The sequence below is a fragment of the Haemaphysalis longicornis genome, unplaced genomic scaffold (assembly GCF_048455015.1).
Source record: "Haemaphysalis longicornis isolate Haplotype H1 unplaced genomic scaffold, Haemaphysalis longicornis Haplotype H1 scaffold_9, whole genome shotgun sequence".
Lineage (NCBI taxonomy): Eukaryota > Metazoa > Arthropoda > Arachnida > Ixodida > Ixodidae > Haemaphysalis > Haemaphysalis longicornis.
The window spans coordinates 112,639,440-112,662,420 of record NW_027526460.1 but is presented as its reverse complement, the minus strand read 5'-3'; the positions used below and the strand labels follow the sequence as shown (position 1 = coordinate 112,662,420).

The window sequence follows — 22,981 nt, the reverse complement described above, 5'->3', positions numbered from 1 at the left end:
GACCGATGGCGTCCTCTCAATAAACTAATGCATTTCCCCATATAGACCGGTTGCTCGACCAAAAAGTTTTGGGGCGGTATTCTCGTAACTGTCCCTTTTGAAAACGTCCCTTTTGCGTACCTTTCATCGTGACGTACTTCCGGTCAAGCAGTGGGCCTTTGATTCAAATACCGTAACTGTTCTTGCAAACGAATTTTAAAGAACTGAAATCCTATCAGAGTATCTTTTATGTGTTTATTGTTCCGCGAGCGAACCAACAATAAGGCGACGAAAAATCCTCTGCTCCAAATCGTCTGCTCCGAGTATCCACGGCTCATGGCTCCGCCGTGCTTGCATGGCGTCACATCCGAGTGCTCGCTTTTAGCCAATCAGGGCTCGCTCAAAAGGGACACTTTTGAAAGGGACACAAAAGGGACAAAACACGGGAATACCGCCCCTGGTAAGATCTCTTGAGACACAGCGCGTGCGTGAAACCGGGATTCCATTCGGTCGAAACGGTTATACTTGAAAATCGCGAAAAAGGAACGCTTGTACAGTCGGGGACTTACTTTTGCAGACCACGCGAGCGCGTGGCAAAAGCCACCGATGCGCGCTCTGGAGGCCCGGCGCCTGTTGTCGAGACCGGCGCGGCGCGCATGCGCGTCCTGTTTCATTCGCAGGCACGCCGATTTTCTCGCTTCCTGCAGCGGGGCTACGGTGGTCACTCAAGCACCGCATAGCGACGCCTTTGTAGCATTCCTTTCTTCCCGATGGCACATTTGAGGCCTAACGTGACGATTGCGAGGGCTTTTGGGGCAAGTGCTCCTCGCGTCCTGATAAACACTTGCACATAATATTTTATTTGTTTGTTTTTGTACTTTATCGTTTATATACGATGAGACCAGCTGCTTGCGAACGACGTCCCCGAATGAAGTGCGTACGAAGCACAGTCTCGCGGTACCGTGCTACCGGCGACGAAATGCCCGCTATATGAATAGCGAACCCTTTATTCACCTTGTGTATTGTGTAATTTGGCCACTGAACACATATTCCAGCTCGCTCTCTGCTGCCCATAAAGTAGGCGATTTGCAAGTTATATAAAAGAAATTATTTCGGCGTTTTTGCTGCCTACTTCATTACTTAAAAATGATAGAAATACGTACTCACATAAATTTTCTGTTCCTCTGCCCGTCGCATTCGTAAAAATGGCACCTCTGGCTCCCATTGAATGCCGTAAAATTATTCGCTACTTTTGAGAAGTTGTTTTTCAAAGGGACATTTGCCGGCTTACTAGGACAAGAGATGCTGTTAGCGAGGAATTCATGCCTACGGGGGTGAATTGCTCCAAGGCCGGAGCCATTCTTCAAGGTCGGCTGGCGTTGATTGATTATGAGGTTTTAACGCGCCGATGCTACACAGCCGATAAGGCGCGCCGTAGTTGAAAGCTCCGGATTAATTTTGATTGCCTGGGAATGTGTAACATGCGCCGAAATCCCGAACACACTTGAGCATTTTCGCTTTTCGCCTCCATCAGAAAAGGGCCACCTTGCAGATGCCTAGCGAAGCGGAAGGACAAGGTCAACAACGAAACAGGAGGACAAGCTGATTGTTTTTCAGTGGTTAACCACCCGTTCATTAGTGACAAAAATATTCGGAAGGCCCTAAGTAGCGATTAATATTACGGCGAAAAGTAGCGAATAATGTTATGGCGATGGGAACCGGAGGTGCCGTTTTGAATAATGCCGACGCGCAGAACGAACAGACAATTCATATGGGTATGTCCTTCAATCATTTTTAAGTAAGGAAGTGGACATTAAAAATAAAACAGATGATTTCATTTATAAAAATTGCAAATCGCCTTCTTTATGGGCAGCGGAGAGCAAGCTGGAATATATGTTCAGTGGCCAAATTACACAATAAACAAGAAGAATAAAGCTTCGCTATTCATATATCTGGCATTTCGTCGCCGGTAGCGCGGTACCGTTAGGCTGTGCTTCGTACGCGCTTCATTCGAAGACGCCGTTCGCAAGCCGCTAGTCTCATCGTCTATAAACGATAAAGTACAAAAACAAACAAATAAAATATTACGTGCAAGTGTTTATCAGGACGCGAGGAGCACTTGCCCCAAAGCCCTCGCAATCGTCACGTTAGGCCTCAAATGTGCCATCGGGAAGAAAGGAATGCTACAAAGGCGTCGCTATGCGGTGCTTGAGTGACCACCGTAGCCCCGCTGCAGGAAGCGAGAAAATCGGCGTGCCTGCGAATGAAACAGGACGCGCATGCGCGCCGCGCCGGTCTCGACAACAGGCGCCGGGCCTCCAGAGCGCGCATCGGTGGCTTTTGCCACGCGCTCGCGTGGTCTGCAAAATTAAGTCCCCGACTGTACATAATAGGCGCATCGATCACGAAGAAGGAGTGGGACAATATACCTTTATCTCATAAACCACGTAATGCTGTGTTTACTTACTTCGCGTAAATTCCTCGTACGTGTTCGTCTCTCACTCGCTATTTCGGCCTTTGAATGTTTGACGATCGCTTGGACGCACTTTCAGCGAAGGTTAGACAGACTTTTAGCTCTTGCGCTTTTCCTACCTTTATTTAGGAGGGTATGATAATTTATTGTTCAAAAATGTATTAAAAACAGTTGAAATGTTTATTGTTCGCACATTTTTTCCGCCCCCTTTCCCGCGGACAATGTTGCGTGCCTCTCCACTTCCGCCTAAATGCTTCGTGTATGGCCCGCCCCATCTTTCCGCAACAAATTCTGCGGACGTCTGTCTCTTATATGGAGATAACGTGCGTGCCGCTCATCACCTGGCCATGAAGTCCTGCGAGTCGACCAGCTTCCGGTAGGCGGGCGTGTTCCAGACCTTCCAGAAGGGCAGCCCGTTCTCGGTGACCATGATGATTCGGTGCGTCTCCGAGGCGGCCTCCACCAGCCGCTGCCGCTCGGAGTCGCTGCTCAGGTCGCGCTCGAGGCAGCCCAGCCGAGTGTTCAGCGCGAGCACGCCCGTGCCTGTTTCAGACGATGAGGAGAAGAGGAGAGTTGTTTGTACTGAATGCCATGCATTGTGAAACCCCGAAGGTTGCATTGAACGCCTGTATACAATTTATCTAGATTGTTTCTCTAATGCTACATAAGGATGTGTACTGCAGTGATTTCTGTTCTGCACCCCTGCAGCCCCCGCATTGAACGCCTGTATACAATTTATCTAGATTGTTTCTCTAATGCTACATAAGGATGTGTACTGCAGTGATTTCTGTTCTGCACCCCTGCAGCCCCCGCCCCTTTATTTATCTGCGTTACCCCTTCTAGTTCTTTTATTTTTTTCCTTCAACGTTATTTCTGTGCCTCCTTTCGTATAGAAGTGCATACACTCTTTTTTCGTTTTCTTTTTTTTTATTTTATTGTTTATGCGTATACGCTGCTGTCTCCAACTGTAAATGGATTTGTAGGGCCCATCAACTCGCATGATTGCAACTTTTTCCCTATTTGTCGTGGCCATAAACTTGCTTGTGCAATAAAAATAAACATTCAGGCATTCAAACGTCGCCAGCTGATGCTTTCGCTGTCCGAGCGAAAGCCTTATATGTCACATTGAAAGGCGACTTCGAATGGCCTAGGCGAAGACACACGAGCGGTACAAAATCTAGGGCAAATGATATCACGTCACCCAAGAAACATCTGAAGTGAGCTAAAGCATACAAGCCGTGTATAAGATATGATTAATAATTACCACTTTAATTAATGGTTAACTAGTGATTTAATGTAATGGTAAGTAGAGTTGATTGTGGTGGAATAAGGTGGAAGTAAATTAGGATTTGATTAAGGTGGATCACGATTGATCAAGATGGATAGAGTACGGCGGACCATCTCCACTAACGTGGAAAGTTGGGGAGGGGCGAAGCATGCAGTGCATAAATGTATTCTTCGCGCCTCGGCGTTTTTGCCAACGGAGATGAAACCGTTTTTTTTTTGGGGGGGGGGGGGGAGGGGCTGAGGGGTAGAGCTCTACAGCTTTGCTGTAAAGCGTTCTAGCGCGAGTCGTGAACAAGTGCACCGGTGTTTTATTACCATGACTACATAAATCGACGGTTACGATAACGACATGACACGCCAACAGCCCGAGCATCTAAGGGGCTTCGCCCCCAATAGCGTCGCCGCAGTGTCGACGGGGCGGGCGTGTATTTAAAAATACCCGTTCCAATAACATTCCGTGCTTTCGCCTTCAAAGCACGCACGAAGACGTCAGTTCCCCGAGAAATGTTTTGTATCAGCTACTGTAAACGTTGCCAATCAGCATTTAGATTAGAGTGTGGCTCTCAGGCGCGTTCAGGTAACCGATTGTGCTTCTGATAGTGGTAGTTAAGCGTGAATATTCAGCGTGACGAGGATCCTGGTTCAGTGTGGTTCGGACTATAGATCTACGCGGATTAGTTTTGCTCCTCATTTTCTTTTCAATTCGGAAGCTTTGAATGCCCATCCAGCGGTAAAGCAAGCGGCGGCGGCGGCGTCTGAAGCAGCAAAACCAACGCAAAACTGCCTCTAAACCAACTGGACTGCACCGCTTTCCGTACTACCAGAGTCCCTCAGTGCTTTGAAAGACTCTGGTACTGCGCCACGCTTCGGACTCGGTGACGTTCAAATGGATATTAATGTTTCCGCATTTTCTGGTAGTGGTGAGGTGTCCTATTGTTTTTTTTTTTTTTTGCCTCCCATGTCCGTGTGCTTACACCGGTGCGTGGCTATGCGCTCGCCGCCACAACGTTTAAAGGTACGGTCTGTAAAGCGTGCTCCGAAATTTTATGAGATCACTTGTATGCCCCATTCCATCCTGCCAGCATTGTCAGCGAGATGACAAAGCCGCAAAATAAGAAGAAAAAAAAAAGACATTAGGCTAGTTGTTCCACTGCACTTATCTTGTCAGTCCACTTTTTCTTGAAAGCTACTCATATTCCAGCAAACGCCATTTTAATGGTCCTCAAGGCTACCTAAAAGAGGTGCGCATGAGGAACTGCAATGGCGCGTGTTTTATGACCCACCGTTCGATGCGGCCTTCTCTCACAAGGTTGACTTTTTTGGATGCTCACATTCTGTCCCGACGCAACGATCTGCGACAAGCGAAATATTTCGAGCACTGACATCTCACGCACCACTTCGCGGTTTATGTAAAATTTCCTTCGAACTGGGGGGACGAAAACAAGGCACTGTTTTATGGATTTATGCTGTCTATGTTTCACTCGTGTGCCCGATACAAATCATTCGTTTGGAACAGATGTGAGCAATGTAGGGAGGGCTTTTTTTTTTTTTTTTTTGCATGCGCTGCCTTTGATTCAGATGTCGTTTCTGCATTTCTTGGGAGGACTTCTCCACTCGAAAGCCATATGTGAGGCATGGCAAACTATTCCTTGCCCCTCCATTCCAGCGGTACGTTCAAAGATATGCAGCGTGGCCTTCATCTCCCAGTTTCCATCATCGCCTACCAGGGAAAGGCACAGTGTATACGGGCAACACACATCCGAGGTTTGCTCTTGAATCTACAGAGCTAAACATCAGAAGTGCACCCTCGCTCGGTGAAAGCACCCGCATACCCATGTGTGATGCAACAATCCCGCCATCACAACGTTACGTAATGCTTCGCGGCCACTGTGCGGGTATAAATCGGGGCTATATACGTTTCCTTGCGTTTTCAGCGCCCTAGGTCGCCCTTTACTCGCCCCTCCGCTTATACCTACCTTTTACGTAAGGCCTAGGTTCAATGCACATTGCCTGAACACGAGTAACCTGCGCCAAATCTGGCTTTTTAAGTAATGCGGATGCGCGAACGACGTACTCCACTTTGCTTATCCCGCTGTACACCGCTCGGGAAAGCCTCAAAGTGACGCTGGTAAACGTCTGGATTTCTATACGGCCCCGATGTGACGTAATACATGTCACTACACACTCACGTTGCCCCGAATAGGTGGAATATGCTTTATTGCAGTGCAGGCCAAGAGGGTGATTTCAACAGCTGTTGGTGGCAACCATATTTAAAATTAGACGGGACGTCGAAACGCGCATGCGCGGTAGATTTAGCAGTTCGGCGAGCTCTAAAGGACGCGTGGCATTTTGTAATGACACGCAGTTTAAAACAAAGCGTAGCAGTGTTTTGCTCTTGTCTGTTGGCGCCTGTTTTATATCAGGCGCCAACGGACAATAGTTCAAAACTCTGCTACTGAGGGCGCACGTTATGCCAGGTACCCGTCAATGCTTGTTCTAGGAGACAACTATGATGGGCTTACGTGTCTAGTAATTGCTTCAGCCAGTACACTGAGCAATGGCGGGGTTGGCAACCCCGGCTTGCACGGCGTTGTCAAACGAATGACTCATGATGTTCTCAAGACTGCGTGGCATGCCAGCGGAGAGTCTTACATTCGAGGGCCCACCGGTAGAGCTCCTTGAGGAAGTCCTCCATCTCAAGCGTCTTGCTGTCGCGCGTTTGCCGCACCAGGTTCGCGACGTCCCACGTGACCTCCTGTAGCACGTCCATGTAGGCTGACATGGCGCCCTGCTGCATCAGGGGCTTCTGGAAGGTGTGCCGCAGCCGGTGCCACTCTTCGCCGTTCCTGCAATTCATTGACTGATTCAAGCCTCTACTGAAGGTAAGGGAAAGCCCGGAGGCGTATTTCCAAACGCTTTGCTGCACAGAGCACCCACGTGACATGTCTGTTCACGCGATGCAGAAAGGAATTAAATGATGTCATTGGCTGCGCCCCATACCTAAAGCGACCTAAAAACATACCAAAACATACTAAACAAAACAAAACACGTAGATTTGTGCTTAGAAAAAAAATTACATTTACAAAAAAGGTGAGCAATGAACAACAAATAAGGTATATATATATATATATATATATATATATATATATATATATATATATATATATATATATATATATATATATATATATATATATATATATATATATATATATACCTACCTGCTGGGGCTAGAACCCAAGCTGTCAGCGCTACTACTTAGTACTCTACATCGAGGCCTCGGAGCCCAAACGGTGGGACCCTTTTAGCAGGCGCTCAAAAGCACGCGCAATGACATCACATGTCACGTGGGTGCTCTGTGCAGGGAAGCGTTTGGAAACACGTGGCCCGGAGTCCGTGCGTAGGAAATGGGAAGGGATGGAGAAGTAGTCAAAGTTCTTCGTCAAACAATTCAAAGTCTGCGTCAGCATTCCTTTTTCATCATGTACATGGTGTTAATACCCTTATCGGGATGGACGGCCCCTCTCGGTCTACACTAATCTCGCCAGGTCATTCCGTATACAATACTTGCCTAGGGCTCTCAGAAAAGTGTTCCTAGAGTTAAAAAGTGTGGTGCGCGAATAATTCAGGGTCTTTCTGCACGTTGTGCTGCTTTGAGAGCGAGCTCTGCATCCACCTTGACTGCTGTTTCGTATAAAGAGCTATCTGCAGTCAGAAACGATAAACCGTTGTAACATTCTCGAATATATGAAAAGTCGCGATGCAAAATTGAAGCAGAACTTTGAAGCCGTCTTCAACCTGTTTAGTACCCTCCACAATCACAAAATTTAATGTAGTTGGCCTGAGGAATTTGGGGTAGTACTGCATTCCGCGAAGCCTTGTCGCTCTGCTTGCATGTCATCAAATAGAAAACTGAGATTAAAGGTGCAAGAACTATGTAATGTTTTTGGAGTAATGCAAGCATACAGCCACCTCTACAAAGGAAAAAAATAAACGACTCGCAGAACACAAACATCATACCTTAACGTGTATGCGGGCGATAGCGGTCCTTGAAACGGAAATTTATCAGAATTTACCCCTTATGAAACGATGTTCCAGCAAATCTGGCCATTTAACTTTCATTTTACAATTCTTCGTTGTGGAAATCTGTGATAATTATTGGCCCAGCTCCATAAGCGCGTATACGCTTTGATCGACACGGGAATGATTGGCGTGCATTCGCGCAGTTTCCCAGTGCTGTTATCGTAATTTTCGGCGACTTCGACTAACCCAGTAATGAAAGACCTACTGCATCCGTTCTAGCATCCCATCCGGGCACAGATATTTCTTGAATGTGGCATTGATTTTTCGTTGAGCCAGATGATTAAAAAACCGACACGACGTTCGACCATGTGGAAAACGTCCCTGAGATAATAAGCATGTCAACCGAACCTTCTTAACTGACACAGCCCATCCCGATGGCTCTACTGGTTCCACAACCTATTCACTCAAGGAAAAGCAAGCTAGTAAGACGTCTATAATGTGTTTAATCAAGCCAACTATGATGAAATTTGTACCGAACCGTACCGTTTCACCGGAAATATTTGAGGTGCCCACTTTATACTTTCAGCTGAAGATAACTGGCCTCTTTTTTTAGGAATACTCTTGTATGCGTAATTGATTGATATATACTCTCCATGACCATCACAACAAGCAACGTCGATCGGTGATTGAATAAGCAACTACGCGTTTACTAATAATAACCAAAAGACTACTCTGCATGGCGAACAGAAGCATATTGGATTCACGGGGTCATTATAAAAAACTGCGACAAGGAATATCAACTTCTTTTTAAATAACTGTTGATCGATTCTGTCATTGCGATAGGCGCTTCTGGAGCACAAATCCTATGCAACCATCCCGGTGTCATTTTGACATTTCTTGACAAATACGTATACGGTACTTCTGTTTAGGTGGACGAATGTCCTCAGGAATTAAATTATTTTTCGCCAGTCTTACTCGGCGAGGATTAGGGGAAATTCATAAGCTGGAGTAACTTTCTGCGGAGGAAAATTGGGCATACACCTGAAACTCAGCCGTACGGCTACACAGCTTTCTCAGAAACTTCGCAGCTGAAGGAAAATCCTGTACAAGTGTTTACTTATCAGGGCATTATTTCATATCTTAACATTGATGTCGTTTCCAGTATCGATATATCACAAATAACTGGCGAAGCTTCTATTTCATCTTCACTTGATCCGCATGCTGTCCCAATGACGTCAACAACAAAGTACTTAAAAACATGTCCTCGGGTATCTATATTTCCTTGACAGCACTCGTCCTTGGACGAGTGTGCGCGCAATACTTTCTTTCAAGCTGCCAAAAATTCACGTCTGTACGTAACTTTAGTTATATTTTCATCCAAGTCTCATCCGGTGTTCCTCAAGAAAGTGTTGTTGGTCCCTTGCTTTTCCTAAATTGCTTTAATGACTTACCTTCCTCTGTAAACTCTACGGTTACGCTATTTGCCGACTATTGCGTTATTTACAGCAACGTTTCTTATAAAATCTATCGCTAAACTCTGCAGTCTAATCATGCCTAACTTCGTTGGACACAACGTGACACAGTGTCGTTTTCTGAAAGTAAGTTACTTCCTCTTACTAAAAAAAGTTTCTCGTATTCCAACGTCTGTTAAAAGATTCTGCAGAAATTCAGAGAATTATCTACAAATGCGTCCCATTTTTATGCCGCTTCTCTTGAGTGTGAGTTTTTTCCAGCCAATTTTTCTGTTGTTTTTCTAAATCCTGTCCGACCAATTATCGCCATTTGCTAGGCAAGAATGCTACGCATTAGTATGCCTCAGTCGTAAGCCTTGCTTCGGCAAACCGCTCCTTCCGATTTCTTAAACATATCTTGTAACACACGCCGTTCCTTTTGCGTCAACTGACTTGCATAACTCTAATCCGCTCCAGAATGTGCGCCCGTCGCTTTGTAACCGCTTTGAAAGAGGCGAAGTCCCGCAAAACTGTACTCTACGTCTTTTCTTTTTTATCTGACTGCTCGAGTCAACCAACCTAAATTCATTGAAAAATCGTGCCATCCCGCAAGACTCGTAATGTCGCCGCAAAACCGCTCGCTTATTTCATAAGCTCTACCGACATGCCACACTTCGGGAGGACTTTAGGCCATCCCCTGCAGTCTTTCTTCCACGTGATCGTCGCTTCACGTGTCACGCAATGAACTTGTGCTAAATCGTTCAAACTGCGCACAATAACAAAGTGGAATAACTTTCAATCGAAGATCGCAACCGTCACAGTGTTAGAATAATGCGAGATGCTACTCAAAAATGCACAGAAATGCGGAAGGCCTTCTGTCTTCTTTTTATCTTAAAAAAAAAAAGCTGTGCACAATAAAGAAGTGACAAAAAATGGTGTTAGGCTTCTTTGCACGATACATATTCTCTTTTAAGTTATTATTTATTGCTGCGATTGGCTTACCCGTTTAGTCGCTCGTTGGGATGTATTATTGGAGCATGGGCTTTTTTTACGGCCCACATCACGTTCCTCTATTGTCTATTTTTTTTAATATTAATACAGTTAGACATGAATTTAGAATTTACTTTATGTATTCAGTAATTATATATTTTTTTCAATTTGCGCATTTGTTTGAGAATCATTTGTTTTACTCTATGTGTTGATGCCCACCTCCATATGTAATGCTCTCCTAAAAGAGGGTATTTCGGGAATTCTGAATAAATAAATAAATAAATAAATAAATAAATAAATAAATAAATAAATAAATAAATAAATAAATAAATAAAATAAAACGTTCTGTCTTGATCAGACAAAGTGAGCACCTGTCAGCCATCTTCCCCGTACCACCCCATGTGGTGTACTCTTACTAAAGAAGGGAATATCCCGGACGTTAGTATCATGCACAGACACATTATCCTGTCTGATGCGACAGTTATGACATGGCTAGCACAGTCCAATAACCAAGCGGCTGCTCTTAAGGCGAAGAAATGAATAACTAGTAGAGCACCATTTATTTGGTGCAGCCGACGGAATGACAACTGCGCATTCGCATCACAGTACAGAATGTGTCGAGGTGATACCGCGTGTTTGAAGAACGAAAGGGTCTGCCAGCTGGCATTCACTCACGAGGGAAACAAACCTCCGCTGCCGTACACGTCCGGCCTCTCGCGGCGGTACTTGAGCAGCGCTCGGTGCGACAGCCTCGCCGGGAAGCGGCCCTCGTTGCGGAACACGTGCTCCATGTCGCGCGGGTCGAACACGTGCACCACCACGCGGTCGCCGACCACCACCTCGCGCACCAGCGGCCCGTACTGGTCCAGCAGCCGCTGGGCGTTGCGGTGCATCCGCGTCAGGTCCATCTCGCCTGCGTGGATAGGGACGAGGAAAGACGTTCCGCTATCACTCGTAAATTTCAAGTCATCAAGTAGGGTTACAAAAACAGCCGACGTCCCAGTGTGAGATATGAGAAAAGCACACACACATGCTCTGAAAAGGTATTTGGAAGTCCCCGTTATAACGAAATCGCTCAATGCAAATTCCCTCTTTATCGAAACTTGTTACAGTATCCACTGTAGCGGAGGATGAATAGATGGATGCGAAAACTTTTATTGAGTATCAATCATTGGGGTTCTTACAACATCTTGCTGGGAGTCAGAGCTGATCAACGCTTTCTTTAACGAAGTGCAGCTTATAACGACGCCACTTCTCTGTCTCGAGAACTTCATCATTTAAATATACTTCATCATTTAAATTTAAATAAATCGTCAGACGATCCGATCCAGCTTTGTTCTAAACACTCAAGCAGGCCCAAAGGGATCTTGCTGCTTGTATTTAGCACTGGATTCAAAATGAATGCCTGCTTTCGTATTTATTTCATTCTTATGCGCTCTATCGGAGGGCGGACTTCAACACGCTTCCCGCCTTTCACACTGCGTAGGCTCACCTCTCCACCTGCGTGCATTGTTTTCTTTGTGCACATATCCCTTCAAGCGGCGATTACAGTATGTGCGTGCCCAGAGTGCTCAATAATTGTGGCCGTCCTCTACCAGGATGTTTCTGCACACAGGATAAATTCCTCCCACTGTTAATTATTCATGGACAAACGGTGACAGAAAAAAAAAATAAGCACAAAACATTTTACGCAGAATTTCGGGTGTGCGCTCCTTTCCTTTTATTTTTAAACAGGAAAATTAAATATATATATCAAGAAAATTAGTGGAATCTTTTAATGCCAGCGAGATGTGATGTTTTTTGTAGTCTTTTTTTTTTAATCTGCGCGGCGGGCGGACATTACTGCTACTAGTGCGCATACCATACCCGTGTTACAATAAAAAGCAAAAAAGAAAAGATCGGCGAATCGCAGTTACTGTCCGCACCTAGCAGCCTATAGCGGGCGACGATCACACTTGCCGGAGCATTCTCGATGCACGCACCAACTTTCGGTGGTTTCGCGGATTTTCAGAGTGATAAAACTCCGACACACCCGCCGGTCGACAATCCAGCATTACAAGAGATTAAAGCCGTTCCACTCAATGTGAAAGCTGTCGGAGGTGCACAGCAGTGATTCGCCATAATGGGCTGCAGCGCCGTTATCCGTTCACTGCTGCCACCCAGTACATTTCAAATTGCCCGCCTTCGCCGTGCTCGCGCGCCCCTGCCTGAAAATGCGCCAGCGGGAATTCTGCTCTTTCTGTGCATGCTTTAATTTCGTATGCAGGAGCTGTTTTGCGTCATTTCGAAGGCGTAGTTTTTAAAGACGGTAGTCTTTCTTGGGCTACTTAAACCCAGAAATTTTGGTCTGTCTGTATGTCTGTCTGTCCGTCTGTCTGTCTGTGACTCGATTCAGCCACCCGGCCAAAGCAAAACAATGCGTGCGCAATAGTCTTATATAGTAACAGCTAAATCTACCCGTCTATGTCCGGTGGAATGTTCATACTTGTCAACATTGTTGAAGAAGAACAAGACATTAGGCAAATATGAGACAACAAATCAATACAGAAGTTCCTTTATAAAAAAATCAAACATGCTTGACTTTTGCGAAATTAAATACTTCATCAACTGCAGAAAAAGAATTCACTCCGCCGTCGCCTGCTGTCGCCCGTGCCACTATAGCTTCTGGCGCCATTTTAAGAAATCAACCGGCAACAATTACGAAAGGTTCCACTAGGTAGGTTCCACGTTCTGCTTGCAACGCACGTGGAGTAGGGAAACGCGGTTCTATAAACGTTGAAGTAGGGCGCCTGGATTCACGCGCGTCTTCTCCGTACGGCAGCGTTCGCATCGAGACACCCGGTTTGGAGCAGTGGAACGCGGGAAATTTAAAATGATTTAAGCAAACCTTTGGCGTCTTTACCTTGGGAGGAGCGCGACGCAAGAGGAACAACATGAGAAGTGAGCGGGAAAGCGAAGGGAGGCATTTACTTCGCAAAAGCCGATAAAGACTATCGTCTTTTGACGGCATTTGCAACGAAAGGAGCAGATACGCGGCCAATTTTTTTCTTGCGCGGCTGGATCCTTTCTGCGTCGTTTCGAACGCGCCATTTCTTCCTTGCGCGGCCGATTTTTTCGCTTAGTATCTAAAAACCAACCCAACGGGCGTTCCTAAATAAATGAACGCGGGGGCTGCCGGTTATATACACAGATTTTGCCTGAAATGTACCTGCAGTTTTCTTTGCGCAAAACAACGGGCAAATGTATAACAAGCACCTGCGAATCACTAGGTTCGAACGGTTATGACTATTTAAACAGCGTGGTTTTTCGATGCCTCAGCGTGACCCCCGGACGACGGTACGGAAGGCTCTGCTTGGATCCATTATCTCGCTGCGCCGAATGATTCCGGCAGTCGCATCGACCGTTAGCGAGCTACGATGACAAGGAGAGCCCATAAAGCGCTCTGCACTTTTAAAAAAAAATTGTGCCATTCCACTTTGAAGAAGGACGACTAGCGAAGCTGGGTGAAATCCAAGGAGGGCACAAACCGAAACGCGTCTCTTGGTAAATTCAAATTAATCATACTTCGCGGATAATTAGCTGAACGAAGCTTGAAAGCACAACTGTTTTATTGTAGGCGACAAACATGGGGCTGTCGTTTCCCTCCCGCGACGCCGGCATCTTAGTGTGTATAGCGCCAACCCAAACCGCTCGACCACGGGGGACAGCAATAACGTCGCACTGAGCCGTGAGACTCCCGCGTCTAAACCTCCCACCAACACAACGGGTGTGATATAGGTGGGCGCATGACGCCGGGCTAGGCGTTTTTAATCGCTTGCTCACCTTTAATCACCTATATCCGTCGTGAAATAGGGTAGCAGGCTTGTGTTGCATTCCGGAGGCCGTAGGTTCGATCCCCATCCAGCCCCAAATTTGTCTAATTTTTTGCCAGAGTTACTTTGCCTAATTGTTTGGACAAGCTTCCCTCCAATGGGAGCCGCTTTGTTTACGCTTTTTTTTTTGTTGGTCCTTGCGCTGTCGGTTATATCGTCAGCCATCGCTTGATTGCGATGCCTGATTTTTGATTATTATTGTTGGGTTTAACGCGCCGACGCAACACAGGCGATGAGGCGCGCCGTAGTGGAGGGCTCCGGATTAATTTTGACCACCTGGGGATCCTTAACGTGCACCGAAATCTCGTACACACGGGTGTATTTGCTTTTCGCCTCCATCAGAAAAGCGGCCACCGCGGCCGGGAATCGAACCCGCGACCTCGTGCTCCGCAGCGCAACGCCGCAGCCACTGAGCCACCGCGGCGGGTTGCGATGTCAGATTTTGGACCGACCTAGCCATCTAATGTTTTCACATTAAAACAGGGTCTATTTTTGGCACACGCACCCTAGGGAAAGTTTCGCAACTGCCTTAATAATGAACGAATTAATGAATGAATTACTGTTATGAATGAATGAATTGTGCAAGCCACTGAAGCCTCTGTTGGAATGCTCACACCTCAGGGGTTCCGTGAGGAAGCAAGCAACCCCTGACTTCAGCTAAGGTGGCGGTCAAGGCCCAATGCATAGTTCTGAAGTTAACGGATAGTGTCCGCTCTGGACGTCAGGCTGCGAAGCATGTAGGAAGCATGCGCTAATTCTAGTTCAGCTGGCATCATGCACGCCCGCTTAAGAATTAAAGCTAGACAAAGTTCGTGAGAATAAAAGAATGCGATAAAAAAAACAAATTTCAATTAGAGCACGTTCGAATCCGCACGCCTCCAGGCGCAAACACACAAGCATCCCAGGATTTTAGTTCCATTCGCTTCTTTCCAGCTGTCAGAAATGGACGTGCAGGAAACTGTACATTTTTTTTTTCGTCATTTGAAATGCGTTGGTCGGCATAACCTAACTCAAACGGCTCGATGAAAACAGGAATTAGATGAATCCCGCTGTTGATCCAGTCTACATTTGGAGGAACACGGAGAAGCCGCTCCATTACCACACTAAGCGGACCTCATCAAAAGTGCTTCGCATTTGCGAAGATGATCGACGCATTGCAATCCCCGCCATGCCTTCTTTTTGCTTCTTCGAACTTCCCTCCTCGACTGACGGCGATATATATCTCAAACCCCGTGAACGTGCTCTAAGCTTAAAAGGGACTCCTTTCCTTACATTGCCATGGAACTTAATAATTCATGACCCACGAGCTCAAAAATCACGGTGCTCCATTACAAAAAAAAAAAAAAAAAAGCTTGAGAGGTTCATGAAAATGTTCCTGACGGCCTAGTTTGTCTATTTTAGAAATGTATGCCTTCTGTACTGAAATAAAAAATAAAACACTCCTCTGCTAGACAGCGAGCGCCATCTAGTGCAAACTAGCTAAACTAAAATAGTTCATTTGTTATTTCAGTGCAGAAGTGGCTCCCGTTAAGACGAAACTCGGTTAAGACGAACACTATGGTTAAGACGAACAACATTTCTGCTCTCTTGTAACGCCCACAATGCAAGAAACCTCCGCCTAACACAAATTTCTGATAATACGAACAAATTTTTACGGTCCCACCGAGTTCGTCTCAACGGGGAGTCTACCGTATTCGTAAAATAAGCAAACTAGGCCGTTAGGATAATTTTCTTGGACCGGTAGAGCTTTCCGTACTGGAGCACGGCGGCTTTTAGGCCCGTGGGTCACAATTAGTAAGTACCACTGCAATGCGATCAGGTGAGTCCCCTTTGGCGTGCAGTAGCAATACCTGTTTACAGTTCCAGAGAAGACAACAAGAGCAGTAAGTGTGACTGGCATGAGGCTTACCTATAAGTGGCAGGTACCTCCAGATGTTTCCAACCAGGGGCAGCGGTTTGGGGCCCGGAATTTCCTCGAAGGGTCTCGCCGTGCTGGTGGTACCCACTGGCCGGCTCATGGCGTTCTCTAGCAGGGTATCGGCCTTGTGCACGGGACAGACGTCGTGCTGTTCCACGGGGCATGGTTTCTCGGCGGCCGCCGTTGCCAACGAGCTGTTCGGTCGACCGCTGGCCCGAGGCAGCGCGGCCAGCAGCCTCCTCGGAATTCGCCTCATCTGCGTAACAGAGCAGCGTGTTAGTCAGAACTGAATTAAGAATTTATTTATTAACTCGAGACCTTTTGCCTGCTGCCGAAAAATATGTGCCTGGTCGTGCGTATCTTGGTCACAGCCCGTGGAAACACGGGAGTGCGTGGCATCAGCGCGCAATGCGGGCAGACCTATAGCGGCCGAGCACTGCAAGTGAACTGTACTACTTTTTAGAGTGGTGTGCAGTCAACCATAATTGTGGCGACCGTTGACGATACTGCCCTCTGTCTAACTCAAGTGTTTTTGCGCCAGACAGATAAAATACAGACGTATTCTTTTTGCTACTAGCGCCATCATTTGCTATCAGTTGCAAAAAATTGCCCAACAATGTGTATTACTAATGCAGAGAAAGCTGAAGCAGCTTGATAGGGATCGCCACATGTGACGAAGACCAGTTAAGTTGGGTCTGTGCCATTTCGCACGTTGCAAAATTACTTTGAAACTGAACTTGCTCATGGTCTGCAATGTGTGCAGTAACGTCCGCTACAGCCGTGTTAGTCATATCACTTTGAAAGAGTGGTACGCGCACATCTAGCAGTGGTGGTTCTAAATTCTGAAATTTCAGTGAATGAGGCGGGAAAAAAAATTGTATAAGTGTGCGGTAATCACTACGACAGAGCGAGATAAGGTTTGTTTTGTAGCAGGCGACGCATGCGGAAGACGACACGCGAGTGAGGTTTTACGCGCTGAGTGCGATCGCTTAACCCTCCATCGATAACATGCCGAAAGAGGCGCGGCATAACCGTTTGAATGTATTTGCTTGCTTACATCGCGTTTTCTTTTTTTAACTAATAATGTGTTTCGCCTTTTAAGTTTAATTCGAGAACGACACAGTAGAATGACACTCACAGTTCCGCGTGAGTTAGAACAACAACAGCAACAAGAATCTCGATCCGCTAAGAGGTTTCAATATGTCGACCTTCCGTTGCCGAAGCCTGTGCCGATTCCGCCGAGTCGACCTTCCGCCCCGTGTTATGAACTCGCATTTGAGGTTGGCATTACAATCCAATACGTGCAGTTTATACTGCGAACGTTTTTATAAACATTCGCAGTGATATATTGCCACACTGTAAGCGCTGCCACGATGGTTGTTGCATATGCATATGACGTCACCACCGCCCTTTCTCGGGAACTCCGTCAAGATTTCACAGCGCGGCCAAGACGGGGAATAAGTGCGCACCTGTTAAATGTGCGTGTAGTTCATAGACATGCCAGCAGTACGGTGACGTCAGTGTAAGCTATCTATAGAACAGCCGAGATGTTCGCCAGCCGCGTTGCAAAACATTCCGCTGAGGAACTGCGATCGGAAACTGCCGGAACGATTGTTTCGTATACACCAGTTGCATGTGTGATATGCATTGTTTCAAGAGATAAATCCTCACACCCATACCGCGGTAATACACGTCCGCTTCCTCTAACCTAAGCACTACACAACGTGAAATAATGGCCGGGGGTGCTAACCACGTATCTTGTGTTTAGAGAACAACGTGTTTTATGCTTTCCGGCCTTTAGCTATTGCGATGATTGATTGATTGATTGTAGGGTTTAACGCGCCGACGCAACGTAGGCGATGAGGCGCGCCGTAGTGGAGGGCTCCGGATTAATTTTGACCACCTGGGGATGTTTAACGTGCGCCGAAATATCGCACACACGGGCGTTTTTGCTTTTCGGCTCCATCGGAAGAGCGGCCGCCGCGGCCGGGAATTGAACCCGCGACCTCGTGCTCAGTAGCGCAACGCCTTAGCCACTGAGCCACCGCGGCGGGTCCTTCAGCTATTGTTTTAGAACGGACTTAAATAATTGTCTGCACCGGAGGTGTGAGCTTGGAGTGCGCACTTTTGCACTAAAATATCACGTTAAGCATCGGGAACATTTCTGGGACAGGGATAATGCTAAATTTCCTGTATGGCTTTCCTGGAGCGTGTGCTTCATGCCGCCGTCTGCAGTACCGTCGTTCTGGTGATGGGGAAATATCGATGGCTATTACGCGTCATAACGGCGCGACTGCGCGACGTGTGTTTAACCATTATTTATATCCGGCTTGTTTAACTATTAATTATATCCGGCTATATCCGGCTCATGTTACTCCGTATTCATTAACAGAGTCGTGCCTGAGGGGTGTCTTTGCACTATACTATTTTTTTTTTTTCATGTATATGCCGAGAACTGTTCTTGTTCCCGGCGACTAAGGTTATGAGCGCGCATTTGCCCTTTTCGTCGTATGCCACCAAGCAATCTTATTTGATGGGAAACGGGTTTCACACCGTTGTCACTAACCTAGACTGTTCTTGTTTAATCAGAAGTGTTCCCGATCTAATTCGACGTTTCTGGGAAAGGGGGGTTTCGGAGCGAATGTCCAGGCAATCAATTAACCGACGCTCTACCGTGCACGGCCAACTCCGTATTAACTTCAAAAAAAATTCAGCAGAATTTCAAAGAATATTATCTACTAATGCGTAGCATGCATTCTTATGCCGCTTGTCTTCAGCCCGAGTTTTTACACTCAGAGTTTTTGGGTTTTTTTTAATCCTGTCCGACCAACTAGTATCTACATCTACGCTACTATAACGATTCGAAGTGGAGCATTCGCGAAATCTGCATTATTCTGGAAATGCAGGGCGTTATACGAATTGCCATTTTCCGTAATTGGTTATTATTTTTCTTATTTTTTTAGTTTTTCAAAATTTGGTTCGACAAATTATCTCCATTTACGTAATTACAACGATTGCAGGTGGATCCTTCGCGTAATTTGCATTATTCTAGAAATGCAGGGCGTTACACGTGTTGCCATTTTAAGTATTATTTTTATTTTTCTTATTCTTTTAGTTTTTAAAAATTTAGTGCGACAAGTTGTCTCTATTTACGCTATTATAGCGATTACAGGTGGAACTCCTGCGATATATTTTTGCGGAAATGCAGGGTGTTACACGGCCATGACTGTGGGAGTACTCGGCAAAGAAAGCTACGCATTAAAACAAAACAGCTTAATGACCTTGCATTCGAATTATTGTAGGGTTTAACGCACCGACAGAACGGAGGCGATGAGGCGCGCCGAGGGCTCCGGGTTAATTTTGACCACCTGGGGATCTTAAAAATCTCGTACACACGGCCGTTTTCGCTTTTCGTCTCCATCAGAAAAGCGGCCTCCGCGGCCGGGAATCGAACCCGCGACCTCGTGCTCAGCAGCACGATGCCTTAGCCACTAAGCCACCGCGGCGGGTAATGATCTTGCACAGTCATAATATTGTATTTTGAAAGACTACAGATGGTTATGAAGCTTTTTTTTCATTTCTGAAGTTATTACGACGTTGGCCATTGGGATGTCACAGAGGCATAATTTTACGTTAGAACAATGGAAGAATGTTCTGCTCAAATTTACACCGGAGCCACAACTCACAGCAATCTGGATGACCGAAGCCGCCACTAGCATTTAAGGAATCTTAAGGCTGCTTGGGGAAGGCCGTCCAAGACGTCCACCTTCAGAATGCATTTCAGGCATAAATCTCTCTCTATCTATCTCTCTCTTATGACATTCCACAGACATCAAAAGCAACCAATCAGCCCTTAATTGTTCTCGGTAATTTTTTCATAATTACATTGAGCACCCACAAAGAACTAGGAGTGGGGCCTACCCATTCCATACCTCAAACTGGTGTGGTCATGTCAACAACTGTCTTCAATTTCCCTTCAAACCGCCTGTATACTGCTGCCACCACTACTCCAATTTACAATGTTCCCGTAAAACTCCTACTAAACTGTGGTTTAGCAAAGCTAAAATTGGACGCCATAATCCATCTTATTTTTATCAGCGGAGCTGTTTTACTACAAGCTGTAAGTTCGGTAAAAATACTATGAAAATGCGGAGCGCTCGAGAGCGCGTGCCTCGGGGCGACCGTCGAGCGTTCGCAGCACGCGTAGCGGCTTAAGTAAAAAAACAATCTATATATATATATATATATATATATATATATATATATATATATATATATATATATATAAACTCCAGCGCTGTCGTCAAGCGCTACCGCGCATGTAATGCGTGGCACGAGGACCACGACGATATCGATGCATATGACGATGACTACTAATATCACAGTGCAAAGAAACGAGGGAACATGTAAATAAACAATTTCAAACTTCTGCAAATGCGCGGTTCTGTGTCCTACAGTGCGTGCACGTATAAAGAAATCCTGCAGCTTCGCTATGGTTCAAGCCTTGTGCGACTTTGTGCAAGCTTTGCCAGTTGAGATGGGGGGAGTTTTTAATGTCGAGGATGACTTTGCATCCAACACTCGCCGCGAAGAAGACGACGACCTTTTCGATGCATTATGACGATGATTACTAGCAGCGCAACTATGCAAATAAACAATGATGCTGAAACTTAACTATGTGTTCGGCAATGGTCACCTACAACAGCTCCGTCATGCAAGTCTCGCGCGCAAGTGCAAGCTTCCCTGAAATTTTTTTGTAGGTAACGTTATTCGTGTTAATAATTCGTATTCATAAGTAGGCTTAGGCAGTTCCCCTCCTCCCCAAAGAATCTGTTCACCAGTCCGGCCGGTAAAGCGGGATCAAATAGCTCCCTACGTATATATACATGAGCCATATTGTATTTAATCAGTGATCCTAGGCTGCTTTCGAAAGAAAAACAAACGTGGTGGTGTCAGTTTTGAGATGAGCCTACCTGGAGAGTTTATATAGTATGTTTCTTTTCTTTTACTGCTGTTCTTAGTCCTGTTTTTCTTCTCTTCCATTTTTCTTTTGTTCTTTCTCTCGTTTTTTTCCTTCTTTCCTTCCTTCCTTCCTTCCTTCCTTCCTTCCTTCCTTCCTTCCTTTCTTTTTGCAGGAAGGAGTACGGGGACAGCTTGGGAACCCGGTCTATTGCTATCGGACAGGCAGCGTCTTTTCGCTTCGCTTTGGAGCTGCATCGCTTTTGCCCTCTCCTTCAGTCAAAGCTCACGGCCACGGGCAGTTACGAATTGTGACCTAAAGCCGCGGGATCTAAACGCCTGTTTATAGGGACCGGGCGGCCGTTGTGTGGCACCACCGTCACCGTCACTTCAGCGAACAGCGCCGCCCGTGGCGAACCACTCGTCAGTGGAATGCCGGTGGCGGTCAGCGCAGCGTTGTTGTGCATGGCTTTCTTTCGTTCTGCTGCGGTGCGGCTTGCAAAGCGTACATAACCGCAAGGACTTTTTCAGATCGGTAAATCTTGAGCGTGGATGTGACCTTTACGAGGCATGTCATGTGTGATTTACCCCCAAACTCAGTATGTACAAATAGCAGACGACGCTCAATGCGCCAAGCTGGAAGTCAAGCTGGAAGTGAAAGTCCGTTCCTTCATGTAATTTTTTCATTCCTGCATGCAGTGTCGCGTATCGAGGAGTATATTGCAGCTAAATGCTCCCACAAAGCCAATGTGTGCAACCGATCCAGGAATGCTGCGGCGCTGGCCTTTGGCAGTTAATGACAAAACGGCGTCGACGTCGTGCACAAGCGAAAGACAAAGTTGGGGGTTTCTAAGATTTACCTCAAAACAGAAGCAGATGACGCTTCCGTAACTTCATTACCTACGGCGTGTTTAATTTCACAGAAATGCTCTTACTACAGTCATCGGGAATCGCTGATAGAATAAATACCGCATGATAGTAGAACGTTGTTGCTTGTCGTGGAGAAGCATTGATTTATAAGAATTGCAATGGTTGCTGGCTAGTTGGTAAATGGTTTTTCAATAACCAATTCCTGCGTGGCTGAAGGACGCAAGACAGGAGGGTGCCCGAAGCCTGTACTCAGCTTCACAACTGAATGCTGCGGTTACAAGCTGCCACCTACGCTTGAAAAATCATGCACTGCTCCGTCTAACGACGATGATGGTTTATCGCAAAGCTTTCTCGTATGGGTTTCCTTGGTTGCCTTGTGGAGTTAAACTTTGACTAGTTGAGCTTCGAATTTGACCAGCACGCAGTTTGGTCTTTTGATCGCAGCGTCTTTGTTTGACCATTTCCCATTCATTTCGCACGAAGAAAGCTTTGCGTTCAACCATTGTAATCATCAGATGAGGGGTTAGATGATTTTGCTGTTTAATTTTGAACTTCCATGCGCCCCTCTCCAAATCTAAACTTTTTCCAGCGTGTCGAAAATGTGTCTGTGCTGGAGGACTCGGCTTGATGCACCCCTATTTGAGGCAACTAATCGCGCGTTTTTGGTGTCTTCACAAGGCATTACACGATTTTTTAAGGTACTCTGTAAAGAATACTTAAGCATTAAAAAACACCGGCTGACGTTAACACTGTCACATTTTTTCACTATCGGTGCCAGCCTTTATTCCACGCAGGTGGTAAAACGGGACGAGGAGGAGGAATGGTTTGCTGCTTGGGCTGTTGGGTGGTTGAATAACCTTGTCTATTGAAAAAATGACCACCACAAACGTGGGAGTTCCACTTCGCCTTTCAGGCTCCCATGCTGTCACAGTGTCGCTCACCAAAACCGGAGGCACAAAGCTCACGGTTTCAGAAAGTGTAAACTACCGCAACGTTTCTACGGCTACACGGTAATCCATATCGTACGCAAGTGCCTTTCTCTTCAAAGCACACGTATCGAGGTATCCCAGCGCTAAGGCTGGCGCGGAAACCGTAGTCATTGAAACCAGTGAAGATAATTTACAGTGGTAGAAATGAATACTAATATTCCTAATAGTTT

The 22,981-nt window shown here is 46.1% G+C and overlaps 1 protein-coding gene across 3 annotated transcripts in view; it reads right to left on the bottom strand.

The window, feature by feature from the left end:
* The window catches only part of LOC144153038 (cytochrome P450 302a1, mitochondrial-like), a 99,189-nt gene that overhangs the window by 35,963 nt on the left and 40,245 nt on the right, over positions 1-22,981 (bottom strand). For 2 of the 3 annotated variants that reach the window (XM_077684672.1, XM_077684670.1), the window contains 4 exons: positions 15,985-16,249; positions 10,879-11,116; positions 6,392-6,585; positions 2,794-2,995 (listed from right to left, as the gene is read on the bottom strand). In XM_077684672.1, the coding sequence (XP_077540798.1) occupies positions 2,794-2,995; positions 6,392-6,585; positions 10,879-11,116; positions 15,985-16,249 (899 nt within the window). Of the gene's footprint in view, positions 1-2,793; positions 2,996-6,391; positions 6,586-10,878; positions 11,117-15,984; positions 16,250-16,311; positions 16,518-22,981 lie in introns of those variants that run through there. The other variant, XM_077684671.1, reaches the window with a different exon arrangement.